General features: G+C 37.7%; 1 protein-coding gene across 2 annotated transcripts in view; it reads right to left on the bottom strand.

Moving 5' to 3' along the window:
- The window catches only part of lamc3 (laminin, gamma 3), a 77,735-nt gene that overhangs the window by 15,765 nt on the left and 39,230 nt on the right, over positions 1-22,740 (bottom strand). For both annotated transcript variants that reach the window (XM_051895076.1, XM_051895077.1), the window contains 4 exons: positions 21,641-21,757; positions 12,717-12,915; positions 10,660-10,763; positions 7,290-7,523 (listed from right to left, as the gene is read on the bottom strand). In XM_051895076.1, the coding sequence (XP_051751036.1) occupies positions 7,290-7,523; positions 10,660-10,763; positions 12,717-12,915; positions 21,641-21,757 (654 nt within the window). The remainder of the gene's footprint in view (positions 1-7,289; positions 7,524-10,659; positions 10,764-12,716; positions 12,916-21,640; positions 21,758-22,740) is intronic.

Raw genomic sequence — 22,740 nt, 5'->3', positions numbered from 1 at the left:
GATTTTATAAGCAGCTGGGTTCGGCCGTGTTCCTCTTCCTCAGTTTGTTTGTTCTGCTGAATTAGATTTAGGAGGCATTTTATTTTCAGTCTTTGGGAGGTCTGGGAACACAGTGTGTGTGCGTACTGCGTAGGCATATGTGTCTGTCGGTCTGACCTGGAGGAAACAAAATTAACTCCAAAAGTCTTACTAAAAGAACCACCGCCCTATATATCACTTCACCAAGACAAACCTGAACTCTAGAAAAGATCAATACCACTCTCTTACACAACAAAACAGAGCACACACAGCAACAACACAACACAACAACACTATGCTATATCTTTTTGTATACTTTGCTATACCTTGGACAAAAAAATGAAGCCTTTTTATGAAGCCGTTTTTTGCTATTTGAAATTTTCAGTCTCCATTTATTTTAATTGCAAGGAAAAGATTTTGTGATTTTTATGGTGAGAAAGAATGTGAGGATGAGAAATGACTATCTTTATTTTTGAGTGAATAAAATGTTAGATTTTCAAACACTAGATTTAAACTCATTAACTTTGACAACATTACAGATATTTTTGTGACCAAATTCATTTCAGTTCATTGCCCTAGTCATGTTGCAATCCAAAGGCAACATGCTGATGGGAAAATCTGGACCAGATTTATTCAAATCATAACTGAGAGCTTGAAGATGACAGGTGACATTCCTGTCAACACTGCAACTGGTGATGAGAATGTGTGCAATACAGCTGAAATGATTAATCACATGACGTTTTTCAGCACGAAGAGCCAGTTACACCTGGTCACAAAGGTATAAAGTGAGAGACAGGAGGGAGAACGGGAAGGTGAGAGAGGTTACATTTAATTCTGTTTGAGTGTAAAAGAAATGCTGGCTACCATCTGTCTGTCGGCCTCGGCGGATGTTAAAGTTGCCCTTATGGTAATATGAGACAGATGTGGCAGCTATTGACTGGCAGATGCCCCACACATGCACACATACACACACACACACACACACACACACACACACACACACACACACAGAAACAACCACTTCCCTGTGCACAGATCAAAAGCTGCTGACTTGGAAGTTGCATTCATTTGCATTTTGAAACAAAAGTCTCCTTATTCCCTGCTTCACGACTCACAGAGATATCAGTGATATCAGTTTAACATTCTCTCACAGACAGTCCGTATTTATTGGCTAATCAATCAAGATTAATCAAGTTAATATTACATGCTGTCCAACTAATGGTCACAAAAGAGGCCGGGTTCATTTTATATTCAAATCAGAAACCTAAATATTCACAGACTCAGCTGTGCTATGCAAAACAGGAAGATATCCATGGCCAGAGGTCTGCTGGGATTATCATATCAATGTCTTTATTTGAAATCTCGCATCTCTTCAGGCAAGTTTATTCCCAGCGCCTGACATTTGTACCTCGTTTCTTTCTGAATTATTCACTGCTTTAGGGTGGCTAAATGTCAGCACCTCCACATGAGCCCTTCCTGACTCTTTGAGAGGGGTGAAAGAATGAGAGTAAAAATAAAGGTGTCCCTCTCTTTCCAAAAACAGAGGCATGAAAAGGACCCATCCCTGCGGCTGTCCTTTGGGAAAAGGGCACTTTTGACCTGTCGGAATACATCCGTCATAATGTGGTCGAGCTCTTTAGAATATTCATTACAGTTTGGTCTACAATACATTAAAGAGCTAATTAGACTGTAGCATTTTCATTTATGAGGCTCCAGATGGTTAGCCAGATACTTTTTTTTTTGTTGCAATGGCATCAGATGGAATAAATATTTGGAATTAATTAAGCAAAAAGATTTATTTATTTTGTATGTTTCTTTATTTATGCTTTGTTTTACTGTTTTGTCTTAAGCAGTCTTTATAGACTACTATTCAAAAGTTTGGGGTCTGTAAGATTTTTTTAATTGATTCTTTTATTCAGCAAGGACACATTAAATTGATCGAAAGTGTAAGTAAAGACATTTATAAGGTTACAAAAGATTTTATTTAAAGCAAATGCTGAAGTAAAACTAAACAGTCAAAAATATATAAAATTATTTTTATTAAAAAAATAATTGTTGTATTGTGTACTGTGCATGAGGTGTACCGGCAAACAGACAACTGAAGCTTCAGAATGAAATACTTTACTCACTGATATCCTGATACTAGGGCTGGGAAAATACATTGATTATCGATTTGCGATGCAATGAATCTGGATCGATTCTGATATTTTCCGATGTATCGCGATTCTCTCCCCAATCGATTCTGAGCTTAGTTTTTAACAGCAGATGGCACTACGTGCTTTAGAAACACCCGCACTCTGCTTGCTTCCAGTTCCTTTACACACACCACTTAAACCTAAAATAATCATTCATAAAGTTCGAAAAGGTTGAAGCGAATTACAAGGGTGTTTGCAGTGGGTTGTGTTTACATTAATCTCGTGTCATAAAAGCATTCTGAGCTGAGGTGCAAGTCAGGGTTGCCAAGTTTTCACAACGAAACCCACCCAATTGCAACAAAAAGCTAGCTCAATCGCGTTTCGGAGGGGTTCCTCGTAAAAAAACGCGTTCCGGGGGGTAAAATCAGCGTTTTTGGCGGGGTTCCCCTAGTAAAATTCACATTCCAGGGCCTAAACATCATATTATTTGGGGTCACTTCAACCCGTGGACATGAAAAACAACCAGCGGCAACAGTGTTAAAGTAGCCCAATTCCACTGGAAAACCGCGGACTTGGCAACACTGGTGCAAGTATATTTAACCACTTAAGATGCACAAGCGTTCTCCAGCAGTCTTTTTCGTGAGCATTTTAGTGTGCAGTTAAAAACTAGCCTAGAGCGCCATATGCTGTTAAAAACTAAGCTCAGAATCGATTTGAGAGAGAAAATATCAGGATCGATCCAGATTCATTGTATCGCGAATTGCGAATTGATGTATTGTTCAGCCCTGCTCACTTGTATTATCTGCATATGGCGGTATTTCTAAAAACAGAAACTAAGAAGATTGAAAATTCTATTCATTCAGTCTTTCTCTTGAAGATGTATGCTCACTACTCTGAAAAATAGACTGCAGATTTTGTCAAAGTTGTCTTTTCTCACTAAAGAACATCTTCCAGTTATTTGCCCTTGTCCTTTCATTATCTTTTTTCACCTCCTTTATAAGGTCTTCTTCACTATAGGAACAATGATGACAGTGGGAACAGAGAGAGAAAAAAATCAGAATAGAACATACAGAAAAACAGCCTTTTAAATGTATGACTCAACCCTTATAAACCACATTTTAAAACCCATGTGAGGTGACCATTCATTTGTGGGACTCTGTGCTGTTTTTGTTCTTTATTTGCTGGTTTTAATTAAGTAAATATTCAGACAAACATCCTTTGCTAGGTGTTTTATGCAATAATTCATTGTTTTTGCTATATTTACTGATCTAAAATGAATGCACATCTACTTCGCAAAGGATGTGGAGAGAAAGAAAGTAAAAGAAGAGAGAATAAAAAAGACACAATGGACTAGGGTGAGATATGAATGCTATCACACTCTCTGTGACTGTTCCAGTTAATGTATATACATTTATATAAAAACCCCTTTCTCAGAAATCCACTCTTTTTCTGCTGATCTCCCTATTCTTTCCCTTATTCTTCCCAGACAAATACAAACCCACCTAATTTTATGGATGGGATCCCTTAAATTAACACTCAGGAAAAGCACTCAAGAAAAAGACCAGGAAACACACACGCACACAAAATATATGTGCATCCGAAGGACATATGCTTGACTTCATTAGCCCTTCAGCGCAACACTGTGCCACAGTTCCATTTTTCTGCCACAAATATTAACATTTTCCAATCTGTTGTATTGCTCGCAGGAAAATAGAAATGACACAAACGGGCAGACTTAAAATAAATCACAATTACGAAGCACCACTGGATTCAGCCTGAAGAGGTGAGCTTCCCTCCTCTCTTATCTCTGACCAAACAAACAACACCTGTGCTGAGTGACAAGACTAATAACCAATTAACAGCCAATTACAACCGTATTACATTACCGTGAGAAACACCCTCTCACTTGGAAATAATAAATCAAAGGGGTGTGGCCTGTCTAACCATTCCTGAAGCGGAAATGAGATCGAATTAATGCTCATCAAAGGACTAACAAAACATAATTAGGCTTACGAATAGGAAATGAGATTAAAACACACTGAGTTTTTGGTGTGGAGAAAAATGAAGAGTGACGTATGCATATGCTAATAATGAGCGTGCCGGTTTTCAGCCGGGACCTTGCGGGCCTAGTTCTATTTACGAACCTGGAAAATATTTAAGCAGCTAAATGCCTATGAACAGCACCCGCTGTGACTTAGGCGAAATCTGCTTTGAAGTTAAACAGGTTCATAAATAAATAAAAGCAGTGGGCTCCTCCTTTTCTCCTGGGAGGTGGAGATTTCCTGAGCATACATTCGTACGATCTTTCGCCCCCCACTTGAGCTCCTATTGCTTTGATTCCCTCTTTCCTTCTTCCTTCCTTTCCCTCCCTTTTTTTTGCATACTTGTGAATCTCTCACCCCGGTTCGTCCTTTTGCCTACCCCGAGTGGTAGATAAAGTCATGTCTGACATTAATTTATAATGTTAAAGACTTGTACCAAACTAATCACACATTACGCTCATAATAAGAATGATGGAGGCTTAATTTGCCGCATATTAAGAGAGTGAAATTACTCATCAGTGTGAAAGAGAGACAGACAGAGCGAGAGAAAGAAAGATGGGAGGACAAACGTTCAAATCCATGCCAGGAGTCGTTGCTGAAAGGAGACAGACACAAATAAACACTCTTTGTTGTGCAATCGACATTACAATTAATTAGTCGGTGGCTGGCTCGCAGGTCTAATAGAGGAAAGAGTAGCGAGCGTGAACTCTATCTACCCTGTACAGAAAGACAGCCTGCCATTCTAGCTGCTTAATGGGGTCACGGAAAGAACAAGAGGAAGAATGAAAAAGTGAGAGTGGAACAAGGAGAAGCAGTACTGAAAATGACAGGAACAAGAAGAGGATTGTGAGAGGAACATTTGAGTGATTGTGCTGGAGGTATAAAAATGTATTTGGAAGCCTATAGTCAGAGACAGTATTAGCAGACCACTTAAATGAATGGGAGAAATTGCAGCGGTCAATGTGGTGGCTGTAGGAATAGAAGTTCTATCTTTTAGATAAAAGAGCAAATCATATTTTTGATAGAGGGATTGCCTGTTTTTTTTATCTAGAAGAGATAGGAGTTGTACTTGTATGTACGTCTATTACACAGCCATTCAAAAGTTTGACATTTGAAACAGTTAAGACATTGTTTTTGAAAGAAATTTGTCATTCTGTTCACCAAATGTAGCATTAAATTAATCAAAATACAATAAAAAAACTTTACACTAAGTGCAAATAGCATCCCTTGTTGGCAAACGCTATTTACACTAGCTCCACCCACCAATGTCTGGTTGGGCCACTCATGTTTTAAGAAAGATGCACAGAATTCAATGTCTTCAGTGGCGCAGTAGTAGCAAGGAAGGCTCGCAGACCTGGCTTTTAACGCGATCAATGCCGGTTCAAATCCGCCTTTTTCCGATAAAAATAAAAATGAAAATAATGTTCTAAAAGTGGAAATTGCGAATTACGAACTGCGAACGAGTGTTTAATAATATTAAAAGTGTTTATTGGGTAGGGTTAGGGGAAGGTGTAGGGTGGGTTTTTATTCTCCCAATAACGCAACATCCATTTAATCATTTTAATAAATATAATTGTTTACACTCTATGATATTATTGCATCCTGTTAATGTACAAAAATACTGAGGTGCAAATAGTATCTGCCAATATAAAGTATAGATGGCATCTAATTTTTATTTACTCTTATTGCAAAGAACTGATACTTTCACATGGTGTAAATAGAACCTATCGCTATTTTCACCTAGTGTAAATAGCATATCGCTAAGAAAATGCTGCTATTATCACTTAGTGTAAATAGAACATATTGCTGCAAATAGCTGCTGCCTTAAAAAAATATGTTTTCTATTTTTAGATTTTCTTAAATTATATACACTACAGTTCAACATTTTGGGTCAGTAAGTTTTTTTTTTTTTTTTTACTTTTATTCAGCAAGGCTACATTAAATTGATAAAAAAAAAGTGACAGTAAAGGCATTTATAACGATTTCTATTTCAAATAAATGCTGTACTTTCGAACTTTCAAAGAAAAAAATATTAATAAAATATTAGGCAGCACAACTGTTTTCAACATTGATGATAATAACAGGAAACGTTTCTTGAGCACCAAATCAGCATTTACATGATTCTGATCATGTGACACTGAAGACTGGAGTGATGGCTGCTTGCCATCCCAGCAATAAATTGCAGTTTAAAATATATTAAAATATTACTGTAGTTATGATCAAATAAATGCAGCCATTGTGAACATAAGATACTTATTTCATAAACATTTAAAAAACACCGGTGTATATATTTTATTGGTGATGATTGCAAAGCCCCATTTTCAGCAGTCATTACTCCAGTCTACTAAAAAAACCTTGTGTTATATAATCCTTATAATGTGCTGATTTGGTATTCAAGAGTCTTTTCTTATTATTAGCATATTTGAAAATGGTTGTGCTGCTTAATGAACTGTGGAAACAGCAGAACCATGTCTTTTTTCACTTGTTAAAGTAGTGAATACACGCATTTCTTCTAAGCCACAGTACAATTTCAAGTGAAATTTCTGTTTAATAAATGACCCAACACAAACACATTTTTCTCACGTCATTATATTGTTCTTTTTGAGAGATGAAGGCTGTACACAAGAACAAAGCAAACACGATCTAACCAGCACAGGGAGAGAAGTGGACAGCCCAGTTGCACAACAAAATGAGAGTCTGTAGTTTGAGAAAGAGAACCCTGGTGCTTGAAGCTTCATTGAACAGCACACCAGCTTTATCTGCCACAGTCAATAGAAGATACTGCTGGCTTTTAGAAAGAGCTCAAAGAAAAAGCTGACACTTGCATGATAAATGATTAGAAATTAGTATCCTGGGTGAATAAGTGCCAATTTCTTTCAAAAAATAACAGAAAATGTCTTAGTGTTTCAAACTTCTGAATGTTAGTGTATCTACATAGAAAATAACTGCTCAGAGGCAAAACCAAGATGGCTGCCACGACCAACTTGGCTTCAAGGAACATTGCTATGGTGTTGAAACAGTATATGATGAATCTTTGGACGATGCATGGAAGCTGTGTACAGACTGCATGCTAATGAACAAACACACTCCTAACCTGTCTCAGGATCGCAGGTCCCATGTTGATTGCAGTTGCAAGGTACACATGGAGAGAAGGGTCCACCATTAGGGGTCTCCCTTGTGAATCCAGGAGCACAGAGTTCACAGAACTTCCCGGTGAATCCTGCGGGACATGTACACACCTCCACCCACGGAGCATGTGGAAACACATCAGGATGGTAGGTTGTCTGGACTGCAGATTCAAGGGTTACCCTGGAGAGTTGAGAGGTATCTGTAAACAAGAAAAAAAAAAAAAAAAAATTATATATATATATATATATATATATATATATATTACAACCTACGTATAAATTACATGATAAATAAATACACTACCATTTAAAAGTTAGGGGTCAGAAAGGTTTTTTTTTTTGTAAAGAAGTCATTAAGTCATTTACTCAGCAAGGACTCATTAAATTGATCAAAAGTGACAGTAAAGATTTTTACACTGTAAAAAAAAAAAAATTTAAATAAGTGTCGTTCTTTTGAATTTCCCATCCATCAAAGATTCCTGAAGAAATATACCACAGTTTCCGCAAAAATATTAAACAGCACAACATTGTTAATAATAAAAATGTTCCTTGAGCACCAAATCACCATATTAGAATGATTTCTGAAGATCATGTGACTCCGAAGACTGGAGAATTGGCTGATGAAAATCAAGCTTTTCCATCACAAGAATAAATTACATTGTAAAATATATTAAAATAGAAAAAATAGTTATTTTAAACTGTAGTAATATTTACAATATTACATTTTTTTTTTAGTAAGAAACATTACTTTTTTTAACTGTTGTAACTGTTATAAGTAAAGCGCTCATTGAAGAGGTTTTCTTTTTTTTTTTTCTTTTTTTTTTTTGAAGGTAAAAAAGGCTTTAGCCGTTCTGATGGATTTGGGAAGAGCATTCCACCATGGAGCTACACTGAATGTGAAATCACAGTGTCCCGTCCACTTGTAATTGCCCTCACGATGTAGCTTGCATAGCCTGCCTGCTCCCCTCTGCCTCTCCCTCACCTTTGCTTACACACAGACAGACATCAGGACCACTGGGTGCAAGCAGATAGAATCTTTGATCACCATATGAATAAATGAACAAGGAATGAATTAATCAATAAGGGCTGAGCGGAGAGAGGTGGAACATGGTGAAGGTGAGTGGGTCTTTGTTTCTCTCAGGGATCCATACTGCCTAATAAATAGTGATGGAGGGAGGATGTACACAGATCAAGTTTCTCTCAACTCAACTCTCTTTTTCTCCAGGGTCTCTGAGTCCTATCCTCTCAACTTTCATATCAGGACATGGCCAGGAAGACCAATGTTTATGTGTGCTTTTGAGAGACACTGGCAGTTGCATGTGTGTGTGACAAACCGATTATCATGTGTACATTGTATAAGAAAGGGAGAGCAGTTCAAACAGTTTCAAAGAATCAATAAGAGGACCTGTCAGTGCAGGACGTGGTAGAGAAATAATAATGCTCTTTGGTAAGCTGTAATTTACTTCTTTTGATGAAGAAAACAGACGTGAGAGAGACAGAGATTGTGTGAGAGAAAATATATTCACAGTAGTGTTCCTCCGTAGAATCATACAAAATGTTTGTCTCAGACTCAAATATTGCAGTATTCATGCTTAATGTATTAGTAAGTACATCTTGGCAGATACACTATATTGCCAAAAGTTTTGGGACGCCTGCCTTTACGTGCACATGAACTTTAATGACATCCCATTCTTAATCCATAGGGTTTAATATGGAGTTGGCCCACCCTTTGCAGCTATAACAGCTTCAACTCTTCTGGGAAGGCTTTCCACAAGGTTTAGGAGTGTGTTTATGGGAATTTTTGACCATTCTTCTAGAAGCGCATTTGTGAGGTCAGGCAGTGATGTTGGACGAGAAGGCCTGGCTCACAGTCTCCGCTCGAATTCATCCCAAAGGTGTTCTATCGGGTTGAGGTCAGGACTCTGTGCAGGCCAGTCAAGTTCCTCCAAACCAAACTCGCTCATCCGTGTCTTTATGGACCTTGCTTTGTGCACTGGTGCGCAGTCATGTTGGAACAGGAAGGGGCCATCCCCAAACTGTTCCTACAAAGTTGGGAGCATGTAATTGCCCAAAATGTCTTGGTATGCCGAAGCATTAAGAGTTCCTTTCACTGGAACTAAGGGGCCAAGCCCAACCCCTGAAAAACAACCCCACACCATAATCCCCCCTCCACCAAACTTTACACAGTCAGGCAAGTACCATTCTCCTGGCAACCGCCAAACCCAGACTTGTCCATCAGATTGTCAGACAGAGAAGCGTGATTCGTCACTCCAGAGAACACGTCTCCACTGCTCTAGAGTCCAGTGGCGGCGTGCTTTACACCACTGCATCCCACGCTTTGCATTGCACTTGGTGATGTAAGGCTTGGATGCAGCTGCTCGGCCATGGAAACCCATTCCATGAAGCTCTCTATGCACTGTTCTTGAGCTAATCTGAAGGCCACATGAGGTTTGGAGGTCTGTAGCTATTGACTATTTTTGCAGAAAGTTGGCGACTTCTGCGCACTGTGTGCCTCAGCATGCGCTACATTTAAATTTATTTTTAACAGATTTATTTTTAACAATAATAATAATAACTATTATTGAGAAGCTAAGTGTAGAGTCTCTATATAATAAGTTCTTTATTTTTTAATAAGAACATTATTATTGTTATTAATAATAATAATAATAATAATATTGTGAATGATGAAATTGCCTTGGCACCTATCTTAACCCTCGAAAACTAAACAAAAATTAAATTACTAAAAATAAAAATAAATATAATACATGCCAAAACACAAACTGTATGGTACACTGAAGCACAAATTGAAGCACCATTCATGACATTGCTTTTCGTTAGCTACTTTTGTAAATTTTCCAGAATGAAAAGCAAAACCATCACTACATTATTTTTTATGCCAATCTGTTAAAGGGAAAACAACATATGATGATTTAAATAAAAGTAAAACAATGAATTTATGCCACAATGAAAAACATTCACTCCTATAATTCACTCAGCTATATTGTGTATTCCACTATTTGACGCTTTCTACTTGGCAAATTGATTAGGTATATTTCATATTTCAGTGATGCCCTTTTTAATTCAAACAGCACAGAAATCATGTCACAATGAAATGCCATCACTAAACAATCACAGGCCAGGAAAAAATTGGGGAATGTGACCAAAAATAAAGGCCTCTAGACTTTTAATCGATCGCTGATTACAGTACAGTCCATACTACCAAGTTTAAAATGCTTGTTCCTTTCACTGCTTTAAATTTCTTTTAGTTTGTAATTGATTGCATTTGAATTTAATTCCAGTGCCAAAACATGCACACATATATAAACAATGACTTACAGTTCTGGCCCCCTGCATTACTGATGTGTAGAGCAGTTAGATTGTAAAGCATTCGAAGAAACTCAAATGGGGCTATAGATGGATTTACGTCCTTCTCTGTCAACCTGGAAACCAGAAAGCAGAAACATAATAGTTAGAAATGTGACTGTGTCTGCTATAATAACTATGGTAGTCTTTTTCTAGAGAAAACATTGGTCCTTAGACTTTATTTTACGTAAAACTGAGGTTCTTCATTAAGGCACACTATGGTCTAGTCAATTTAAGTCAACGCAATAAGGATTGTCTCTGTATGAATGAGTCATGGGAAAATATATCTATTTTCTTGTCACTCTGGCAGGAAAGTACCTGTCAAAAGAATAAATGCAAAATAAAAAAGCTTCCAAAAACATTCAGGTTAGCAGAAAACACTAGTAAAAGTGTCATATGCTGAAACACAAAAACAATGTCAAAGTTTGAAACCACAATTGTTTTCTAATGTTTATTCATGTTATTCACACAATTACAAGTATACTTGATAATAAGTCATGTGGTCTCAGTGGACAAATGTTTCAATCTGCCATGGAAACTGAAATACCTTCCTCCGAAAATACAAAAGAACACCTATTTTAAGCAATCTAAGCATATTTTCCCTATAGTCCTGTTTCCACCTGGTATTAAGATGCTTTTTTTTTTTGGTGATCAATTCACAGGTTGTCAGTGCTAAATGGAAACGGTGGAAAATGGTGTGATAATTGGTGTAATATCCAGCTTTTAGCATTGATGCAAGAAAAAAATATAACTCTTACACTTCCATGTTAACAATCACAATATATTTCTAAACATGAAGCTCAGTCCTGTGATAAATCGCATTGTTTCACCCATCGCATGTTGTACATTTGTACAATAAACATCCACCTTATCAACATGAACAAGATTATTATCAGCTGAATCTTGACTTGAAGTGAACCCGCCAGTCTGCAAACATCCCCAAAGACCACTACCACACATGTATGGTTTCATGTTCAACTCCACCTAATCTTGGTTTTTGGCAAGACTTTGTGTTTTCTTAGTTGTTCTCTTATCTGATATGTGCAAAATGTTACATGCCTTTTTGAAATGTACAATTATATTTACAGACACAGACTTACAAATGAGAAATACAGCAAAGCGATTCAAGTGCAAATGTGATATTGATTTTATACAAAAGTTTAATAAATAAGAAGTTAATATTGTCTTATGTTTTAGACACAATATTGTCTGTTTTTGCTCAGTTTTGCCAATGAAAATATTACCTACTGTATAAAGTCAGAGCAGAACTGTTGTGCGTCTCTGAGGAAAACACAGCGGTGTTTCGTTAATGAATAAATCCGCGTTTTGAGTAAATCAATCAGGTGAACCAATGTTTCAGTGGCCCATTCATAAAGAGAGCCATTTACTTCATTTCTGAATGCCTTTTGAACAAATTAAAAGAAAGAAAGACTTAATGATTTACTCATTTACCGCCACCTACTGGCAGTTTTAGTTTATTATTTAGAGTATCATTTCATAAAAAAAAAAAAAAAAAAAAATCATATTTTGCCTAAAAATGAAAATTTTGTTTATTTACATTCACTCACCAACATGTTGTTTCAAACCTGTATGATTTTCTTTCTTTTGCGGAACAAAGACATTTTGAAAAATGTTGGTAACCAAACTGTTTTGGTCTGTAAACATATCTAGATACCAATTCAGCTTCCGAAAAAAAAAAAAATATATGGCCATTGTAGCCTAAAAGTTTATGCGTAATAAATTTTATGTTGAATCATATAAAATATTTCTTTTTAAAGCTATGTTGTAATGTCTGTTTGATGCTTTTCTCATTTAACACAATAATGACTTTAAATTATCTTTTGGGTGTAATTTCTCAGCCAAATTTGATGTGCGATTAGTTTGTGATTAGTTAGCACATCATGTAATTAATTAGATCAAAATTTCAATCACTTGACAGACCTAATATATTCGTTTTGTGTCTAAAACTGCTGATAAAACATTTCAGTTTGAATACTAATAATCTGGCCACATGTGAGTGAATCACACACCTGAGAGTGAAGGTGTTGATGGGTGTCTTCTCCAGTGAGGAATAAGGATCCTGTTTAGAGTACAAATCAGCAGAAACCAATATTCCAGAGCCCTCCAGCATCACGGTCACACTTCTGGGCAAGAGTTCCTCCAGCTCAGCCGTAAATGACACGCTAAGGGTCCGTCCGTAACTTAGCAACATGTTCCCCAGATATTTATCTGCAACATAAAGATAAAACATTTAACAATTCCCATGCATATTCTAATTTGTATATCACCATGGTGTGATTAAGCAAACATGAACGTAAGATCTATCTGGTAGCAACAGCTGGGCTGTGAATTGAGTTAAGTGGATTGCTTAAGGGCACCCCAGAATTTTCTGGAACACAAACTCACAACCTGCAGATTACCAGCACATTACACCAGCTACTGAGCTGCAACGACCCGATTACGAAAGATAAACACCAGCACAATGAAGAGTGTGTGACCGTGACAAATAACAACTGTAAAAATATAACAGGAGGGCAAAATGTTCTGTTCACTAAAGGAAGTGGATTTTTCTGGTTTGGAGAAAGTAAGAAGGTTGGATCTCACTGATCTCACTGTGTCTGTACATCTCTATATGCAAGAGAGTGTAAGAGGACAATCGTAATTGCCACTCATATCCTCCTGCCTCATTAAAGAGCTTTAACAAGACTTCAAAGAACCCCATGCTGAGCGATATATATATATATATATATATATATATATATATATATATATAAACACAGAGAGAGAGAGAGAGAGAGAGAGAAATGAAGAAATGTCTTCTTTTATTAACCTACTGTTATGCCTAAATCACTAAACTTTTGAAGCTCATAAAGTCAACTCCACTGAAGAAGTATGTATTATAAAAAAGCCAGAGTGGATGTTAAGTAGCTGCCACATTTTAAATAGCAGCCACATTCAAGATTGCCATTAGCTCTATTACACTGTTTTTGCAGCAGCAGTATTTACAGTACCTGGTGGAGAATGCAGCAGTATGTGTTATTGAATCTCATTTCTAACATCAAAAGCACAGGGCTGGTGTTCTTGTAATATGTTTATGTACAGATACTGTGTAGTGGATTTATCTGTTTTCCAAGGTTAGTTTTTATTTTTGTGCAAAAATAGTGTCTTTATGTAAAAAAAAAAATGCAATACTTTTTTCAATTAATTTGGATGACTTAAAACATTGCTTCATTTGCTTGAGTATTGCAAGAGTTAGGCCGTCCTATTCTATTATACATGAACAAGAAGTTTTGAAATAAGATATTAAAGGGTTAGTTCAACCAAAAATGAAAATTCTTTCGAAAAGATATTTTCAAACGGGGGGTGTAATGCTATTTCATGCATTCTGACTTATTTACACTGTTAAAGAGTTGCATTCTCATGCTAAACATGGCCAAAGTTTCAAAACACAAGTTGGACGTATGACGGAGTATTTCTGTGCCAAATACACTACTTCCGGTTTTGGAGAGTTTTTTTCGAGTGTGTCCTGTATGACGTCAAAAGAGAGCGGAATTCCTTGTATAGGCATTTCTCCCTTATAGGCGTGCACACCATAGACTGTAAAAAACGATGGAAGCCGCGACACCGCTTCCTTCCATTGTAATGAACTGAACGTAAAATGTTCAACGATGGCCGTTGACATGTTACGCAAAAACGCGTTTCGTTCGGGATACAGAAGCCGAGAGATTTTTCAACAATGGCTGTGTCCCATTTCAGGGGCTGCACCCTCTGAAGGCTGCATACATCATCAAGGCAGTCTCATTTAAGAAAAATAAGCATTAGATAGCAACGTAAGAAAGAAATTACAGTATTTTACACCTCACAATGAATATCAGTCAATTTTATTATGGTTACTTTTCTTAAATATGACATCCTTGATGAAGTATTCAGCCTTCAAATGCTATCTCCGATGGACGCAGCCTCCGAAATGAGATGCAGCTCCTGTCACCGAAGGAGTGTGTTTTTGGTTGTGAGGGAAAGATTACCTTTTTCAGCTTCCCAAAGAACCCAGCGTTAAGGGAACAGTGGATGAAGTTTGTTTTTCCGGGGCAGCCAGCAACGGAGTTGTGCATGTATGTATGTTTGTTTGTTCCCGGGATTTCGGTGATGAATACTTTGTAAACAAGTCCCAGTTCGGCGCTGGATTTGCAGATTGCGGGTGGTGAGTAAAGATGTATCAGATGTCTGTGTTTTGTTGGCAATCGGTGCGCAAGTGCATAAAATGTAAACACCACAAACGTTTTTGTTCCCTTTGTATTTATAATGACGTCGCAGCTAGAAGACGATCTCTTTAGCTCCGCCCACGGCACTGAAGGCAGGCATGCCTCCAGGAGCTCGGCTTTTTTTCGGAAAGACTCAGTTTAGCGTATCTATCTTTTATAAATATGATAAAACTAAAGACTTTACGGAGATATGAAGGATGTATTGTTACTCTAGATGTATTGTTACTCAAGATTAACATGAGATTGGCAGAAACTGTGTGTGATACCTCCCCTGTAATGAAATCTGAGAGATTTTTGTCTCTCCATTGACAGCTAAGCAACTACCACTTTGATGCTTCAAAAAGTTCATAAAGAGATCGTAAAACGAATCCATATGAATCAAAACCTCATTGGTTCTTGCGGAAGCTCAAACGTGCTGCGTAACACGAAAATGAACCTCACTGGTTCTTGCGGAAGCTCAAATGTGCTGCGTAACACAAAAATGAACCTCATTGGTTCTTGCGGAAGCTCAAATGTGCTGCGTAACACGAAAATGAACCTCATTGGTTCTTGCGGAAGCTCAAACATGCTGCGTAACTCGAAAATGAACCTCATTTGGTTCTTGCGGAAGCTCAAACGTGCTGCATAACACACAAACATGAACCTCATTGGTTATGCTTGAGTTTCCGTTAACCATAACTGATGTGTGCTTTGATGAATGTTTATATGTGAATAAAAGCATGAAGTAGATCTGTTCATAAAGCAATTGAATCTCTTCAGAAATTTTGGGCTGTCAATGGAGGGACAAAAATCTCTCAGACTTCATTTAAAATATCTTCATTTGTGTTTCAAAGACAAAAGTCTTATGGGTTTGGAATGACATAAGGTTGAGTAAATGTTGACAGAAGTTTCATTTTTGGGTAAAAAAAAAAATAGTAAAACTGCAATTATGAAAAATAATTCTGATATATAAAGTCACAAATATGATTGAGGCAAAATTCCAACTGAGGCAAAAATCCCAACTGCAGAATCAAAATCCATTCTTAAAACACACCATAACATCTTATTTTATCCTATTTAACTCTTAGGTGAAAATGGGCTACTAAATTCTTGTAGTTTGTATGTTATCATACTGAACACCCTTTAAACAAAGCTTGCACGTCTATCCCTTACAAGGTGTGTGTGTATAATTATTTGTTTTTGATGGGGCGCCTCCAAGCAGCTGGTGCCCCGGGGCCTCGCAGGACCATAATTCGTCCTTGGGGCCACTGTGTCTGTAGGCGGTTAGATTTTACTCCTCACAGAAGTTAATGCTTGCTTCAGATCATTTTCCAGAGATGAGTTACACTGAAGACATACAGTGAAAGTAATACCTGTGAAAAAATGTGATAGAATAAGATGAAGAGGGTGAGCTAAAGGAAAGGCAGACTGGAAAAAATATGTCCAGACATAGAATAGCCAGTGGTCACAGTAAAATTGTTTTATTGTACTGGGACTTTGAGAGAAATGCCTACACCTGCTGGCGGTCATTAGATGCTCTGCTTAAGGATAGTTGTTGTGCTATGAAAGTGATTCAATGATGTCAACTCTTCCCTTTCTTTCTCTCTCAATACTTCTGACTTAAGGGCGGTTCACACAGAACTCGTTTTTACATTCCACAGCACTGCTTCTCCATTGTTTTTCAATTTAAACATGCGCTAGACAGACGTGTTTTACCACTGTGCTTGAAAAGTACGAGCTCCTTTGATAACCAAGACATCAGGTCATGTTCTATACAAAAAATATGTGATTTAATATGTGCAAATCATTATAATCCTTCCTGTTATCTAAAGCATTGGTCACTCTGTGGGTTTGAATCTCTCATTGGACCATTATGTGGCACCCCTAAGAGTTTCTTGTTCCCATCATCTCTTCACCATCGAACTGAGCCCTAAAATACATGCACAGCGCCACATGCTTCACCTGAAACAAAGAGCTGTAAAACATTCTAAGCCCCGACAACCTGAAAGCTTGTTAGATACTTAGCGGGAGTGTGTTTTCTTCTCTGCCCCCCTGCCGTTCCACATGCAGAGACAAGTATGAGTCAACTTCAACAAAAGGAGGCTAAAATGTTCTGTACCTGTTGGATTCCTGTTGTTTTCAGGTCTGACAGCACGCTGAAACCTTCCCCATGAAAGCTTATTCACAAACTACAGCACCTGTAGGGATGCTGAGGCAAACTTTAACTCAAATTTTTTTTTTTTTTTTTACAGCGGGTGTTTTTTTTTTCCAACACCCGAAACAGACTCTCCAGAAACACTCGACAATCTGTATCTGGTGGAAAAACTGAAGCTATACATGAGAAAATATAGTCAATAGTGTTAGCGGTGCAAAAGAATACAATATCCCTTTTAGCTTCCAGCACTACTAGTTTAACTTATACCTCTTCAAGATCAGATTTGATTAAATGGAGGTGTTAACCCTCTCTCAGACAAACAAATTAATCGTCACCACGACGACAAAGCCTGGTGACATTTAGCAAGCCGCCATCAAACTTAACAATCAATCCAGGCTTTAACTTTTCCCTGACTCAATTAAACCCACTGAGCCTCAATTAAATTTCCTCAGCTTCACACAAACAATCCCTCTGAGGGGATGGATTGAGCATCTGGGCCGTTTTTATAGGGAGAGGCATGCTGAAATGCATTTTCTACATCTTTCTGGGGTTTTGAGTTTGTACTTTAATGGGCAAAATGGGAAGAAATAATCTCTAAAGTAATGGAAATTAAACAGTTTATTTTTAACATTCAATGTGCAAAAAGCTGAAATAAACCCCAGTCAGGGTAGACAGCATAGTTATTTTAAATAAATGAAAGCAAGACTGTGAGTTCAAAACCATTTAAAATACCTTTAAAGTCACCATGAAATCAAAACTGAAGTTTTTTGGCTTTAGTATGAATATGTTAGCCTTACTGTATTATCTATAAGCTGTGCTCCAAAACAATGACATTCACATTTAGAAGATATAAACGTTCAAAACTTATATATACGGATCAATATGGATCAACGATTTTGATAACACCACGCTGCACTTCTTCAGCACTGCAGCTTCTTATCAGATTTTCTGTCCAATTTACTATTTTCTACATGGCAAATGGCACATAGTGCACTATATAGGGGATAGGGAAGGATTCAGACAGTGTAAATATGCTTTCCATTGGGGTAGCCCAATTTCATAGGAAAACCGTGGACTTTGCAACACTGACTCTGGCCAAACTGTGATATAAACAAAACACTATTGGCTATTTTAAAAAAGGGGAGGAGCTGTTTGAAACTGTCAAACTGTCTTCTTGTGTCAGTGGAAATTACGTCAACACAATGAATAATGCTGCGCGTTTCAAAGGCACTTCAGTGAAAATCATAAACTGGCTTTCCTTCTTATGTGGAACACAAAAGAAGGTGGACAGTGACTTCCACTGTATGAAATAAACACACACATACAACTCAAAAATAAAAAATTTCTCAAAAAAAAAAACAAAAAAAATAGCTGAATTTATAAATATGACCCCATTCAAAAGTTTATGAACCCTTGATTCTTTTAATACCGTATGTCATTACCTGGATGATCCACAACTGTTTTTATGTTTTGTGATGGTTGTTCATGAGTTGCTTGTTTGTCCTGAGCAGTTAAACTGCCCAATATAAAAAAAAAATCCTCCAGGTCCCTTCTGGAGCATCAGTGAATGTTTGAATCTTTTTTAATAGTTGTGTTTGAGTCCCTCAATTGTCCTCAGTGTGAAAAGATGGATCTCAAAATCATACAGTCACTGCTGGAAAGGGTTCAAATATGCAAAAGATGCTGGAAATCTGAAGAATCTGTAGGACCTGGAGGATTTTTCTGAAGAACAGAGCTCAGTTTAACTGCTCAGAACAAACAAGGGACTCATGAACAACCATCACAAAACAAACAAACAGTCGTAGATCATCCCGGTAACCACACACCACATTAAGAATCAATGGTTCACAAACTTTTGAGTGGGTCGTTTTTATAAATTCAGCTATCTTTTTTGTCTTGTGGACCATATGTAAACACTTTTTATGTAAAATATGTTACTCAGGACAGTACTAAATAAAAAATAACATGCAGATTGTATGATCCCCCTTATTTTGTTAAAATTATTCACATTTTCACAGATTCTGCAAGTGGTTCACAAACTTTTAAGCAGCACTGTATACATATGTATATATCTAACGCTAGGATGGGATTGTGATAGAGAGGAAAAACAAACTAATAAATAGGTTTTTGTATCAACATCAAGTTAAAATCAAGTCAAGTCTTTATCTGTCTTTCCTTATTAAATGGACATTTCTCCAAAAAAATCACAGTTAATCACATCATTAACTCACCCCATGTTGTGTGTTTTTTTTTGGTCCATAAAATAGAAGTCACTAAAACTATATGGTTACCAACATTATTCAAAATATCTTCTTTTTTTGTTCCACAGAAGAAAGTTATACAGGTTTGGAATGATGAGTAAACTATGACAGAATTTTCTTTTTTAGGTGAACTCTCCCTTAAAGCGACATAAAACAGTGAAGATCCTGTTCTATTATACAGAAGCGAGGCAGATCAGTCAGTGAAGGTGGACAGGCTTATAAATCAGGTATTTATTCAATATTTACTTCTGAGCTTCTCACTGCAACCACAGTGAGGTGTGCTTGCACTTTTTCCCAGTGTGATCCCACACCACCCACTGTATTAAGAACACTGTAGCAGCATCAATGCGGCATATATCAGACCTTTTAACAGAGGTGTCTGTTCATGAATGTAATTAGCCTTATTGCTGCAGTTATATTAATATTTCTGCATTTTACAATCAACACAACTTTACATACGGGCGGAGAAGTTGGGAGAGATATTACGACTAAACCCTGGCTTTGAACATCAATCTCAGTGATTAAAGGATTGAGCATAATTTGTGCCACTTGTCTCAGTTGATCACATCTGATACGTCTCGCCAGGAGCCATGACTGCCGGAGAGATTTATTCCAGGCATATGGTTGGCTGTCAGGGTGCACTGGCCAAGTTGCTCATGGACACAATGTGGTATCTGGACGCGACTCTCTGAGGATGGGGACGTTAAGATCTCCCTCCAACCCCCATCCATCTCAAACTCTAATCTCTCGGCGACCTCCGCTTCTCTCCATCTGTGTTTGTGACTCTGAGACAGCTTGCAACCAGCTTTTGGGAGGTGTGTATGTGTGTTTATGTGTGCATGTGTGTGTGTGTATGTGACATGTTGTTTTCTCCTCAAAGCTATGATAAATGTTCCACTCTGTTCTCTCACCATGGAGCAGATGTACCTCTGGGGAGATCGCATAACAAACACACACATGCTCACACACACACATATACACACAGTCTGGCTCAGTCAGCCAGCTAAACTCTTGGCTTGGCTGCTTGGCTATGGTATCTTGTCACCCCTTTGTTGACATGGCAGCCTTAGTGGTGTCAAAAAGCCCAAAGCTGTGCCCAGCTAGATGAGCTATTCAACTGAAGAATCATTCGCACACAAACACACACACTCATAGTATCTATTAAACTCCTTCCAATACTCAAGACAGACTTAATCAGGGAAACATTCCTCCTTCACATAGAAATTTCCTCTCTGCTGAGACCGGTGATGTGTGACAAGCATTAAAGATCCAAATAAAAGAGATCAGAGAACGACGTTTATAAAAAGATAATCTAAAAAGTCCTTGGGTGCCATTGCAGTTGTCAGGGTGGCTGTACTCTAAATGCACATGGATGAGGAGACGCGAGCAAACGGGGAAACAGGGAGGGAAGAAAAAAAAAAGCAAATGAGATCGTTAAACGCATCGAGGGAGCAATAGATCTCTGCGCATTTTAGCCGAGCGGCCAGAACGGCACAAACAAGCCCTGCGCTGCTGCGATAAGAGAAACGGCACCAAAAAGGGCAACGCTGCATCTCTGCAGCCAGTCAATGGTGGGAAAACAAAGATGGATGAGACTAAACAAGCACATTAGGGTGTTGTGGATACATAAGAAACCTTACTATTCAATTTCTGCATCACAAAAAAGACTTTTTTAAGGGTATTCAGCCCCAAGACATTGTGTTGGTGTATATTTATCTATGTGCAGCCCGTCATCCTTGAGAAAATGTGTGAGACATGAAGACGTGATGTTAAACAGGATTTCTCTCTGAGTGAGCGGCCAAGTTGGTCTGGCTAAGTGTCTCCCGTGGCGGTAAATTGCTGTGTAGACAAGAGTAAAACCCCTCAGCCTCTCCACTACACTCAGGGGAACTGAACTAAAACTAGCCTCTGAACTGGCCTGTACAGCTGGTTTATCTTCAAAGGCTGCTCTAAGAAAAACTATTTATGGCCAAGCATGCTAATTCTAGCCCACTGTTTTTATCATTTGTTTTTGCAAAATAAAGAAAGCTTATAATAAACGAGACTACCACACAAAGTCAAACTAAGCTACGGTTCTGCTTTGTACAGTTGTTCAGAAGAGAACAATGTAAATCATGTAAATCAATTGTATTGGTCCAACTTGTAGATATTGTCCTAAAATGTATCTAATTGAGAGCATAACCCTATAACAACTCATCCATTGTGACAGAGACTGTAAATCTGTTAATTAATCTAGAGTAATTTCAAGGCAGGCCAACTCCTACAACACACAGGGAAGTGTATACTTGCTGTCCTACCAGGTGCTTTGTAGAAGCCATTCTCTTCTCTGTAGGGCAACAGATAGACTTCTCCCTCCTTCCAGATGAGGGATTGTTCGTGCCCTTCGGAGAACACACCCTTCCAGCCATCTGGATCTGAACACAGAGAACACACAACAAATCTGAGATCCCTGGAGAAAATGCTTCCATTTCCCATTCTTTTATTTAATACAAAAATGATTTTACAAATTGAATAATCAGTATAACAAATTGTAAAATTTGAATTTCTGTACATTTCAAAATGTGTAAGTGTGGTTTGTCTCCCTTTTGCTTTAAATTATCCCATAATTTACTCACCCTCAAGCCATCCTAGGTGTATATGATTATCTTCTTTCAGCCAAACACAATCAGAGTTATATTAAAAATATCCTGGCTCTTCCAAGCCTTATAATGGGAGTGAATGGTGCCATTTTTTTGAAGCCCAAAAAAGCGCATCCATCCATCCATCATAAATAGTAATCCATACGACTCCAAGGGGTTAATGAATGATTTCTGAAGCAAAATTCTGCGTTATTGTAAGAAAAATTTCCATAACTATAACTTTATAAACTGTAATTACTAGCTTCCTTTAACATCTGTCCATGCGTTCACAAGAGAGTCGAGTTCCGGCGTATGACGTAGGACGTAGGTGTAGTGTAAGATTAGGTGAGAGTAGACGCCTCTCGCGGTTCAAACATATAGGGCTGGGAAACAAACTCGAGCTCCTCCGACTTTTCTCTTTAAAAATTCTCATTTTAGACTTCTAATTTGTGACCGGTGTTTTGTTTTGCTCTATCCTCTGCGCATCCACGTTCGTCAGTTATCTTGCAACGGTTTAGAGGTAACTCTTCGACGGGAACTAGATTAACATACGACTGTTACTGTAAGCTAGTTATTATAGTTTAGAAAGTTATAAACATAGATATTTTTCTTACAAAAACACATCACTTTGCTTCAGAAGGCCTTTATTAACCCCCTGGAGTCGTATGGATTACTTTTTTGATGGATGGATGCGTGATTTTTGGGCTTTAAAAAAAAAAAAAAAAAAAAAAAAAACCCAAAATGGTATACCATTTACTCTTGGAAGAGCAAAGATATTT

The sequence above is a fragment of the Ctenopharyngodon idella genome, chromosome 5 (assembly GCF_019924925.1).
Source record: "Ctenopharyngodon idella isolate HZGC_01 chromosome 5, HZGC01, whole genome shotgun sequence".
NCBI lineage: Eukaryota > Metazoa > Chordata > Actinopteri > Cypriniformes > Xenocyprididae > Ctenopharyngodon > Ctenopharyngodon idella.
Note: the sequence above shows the minus strand (reverse complement) of the source record. Positions and strands in the feature narration are given on the sequence as shown.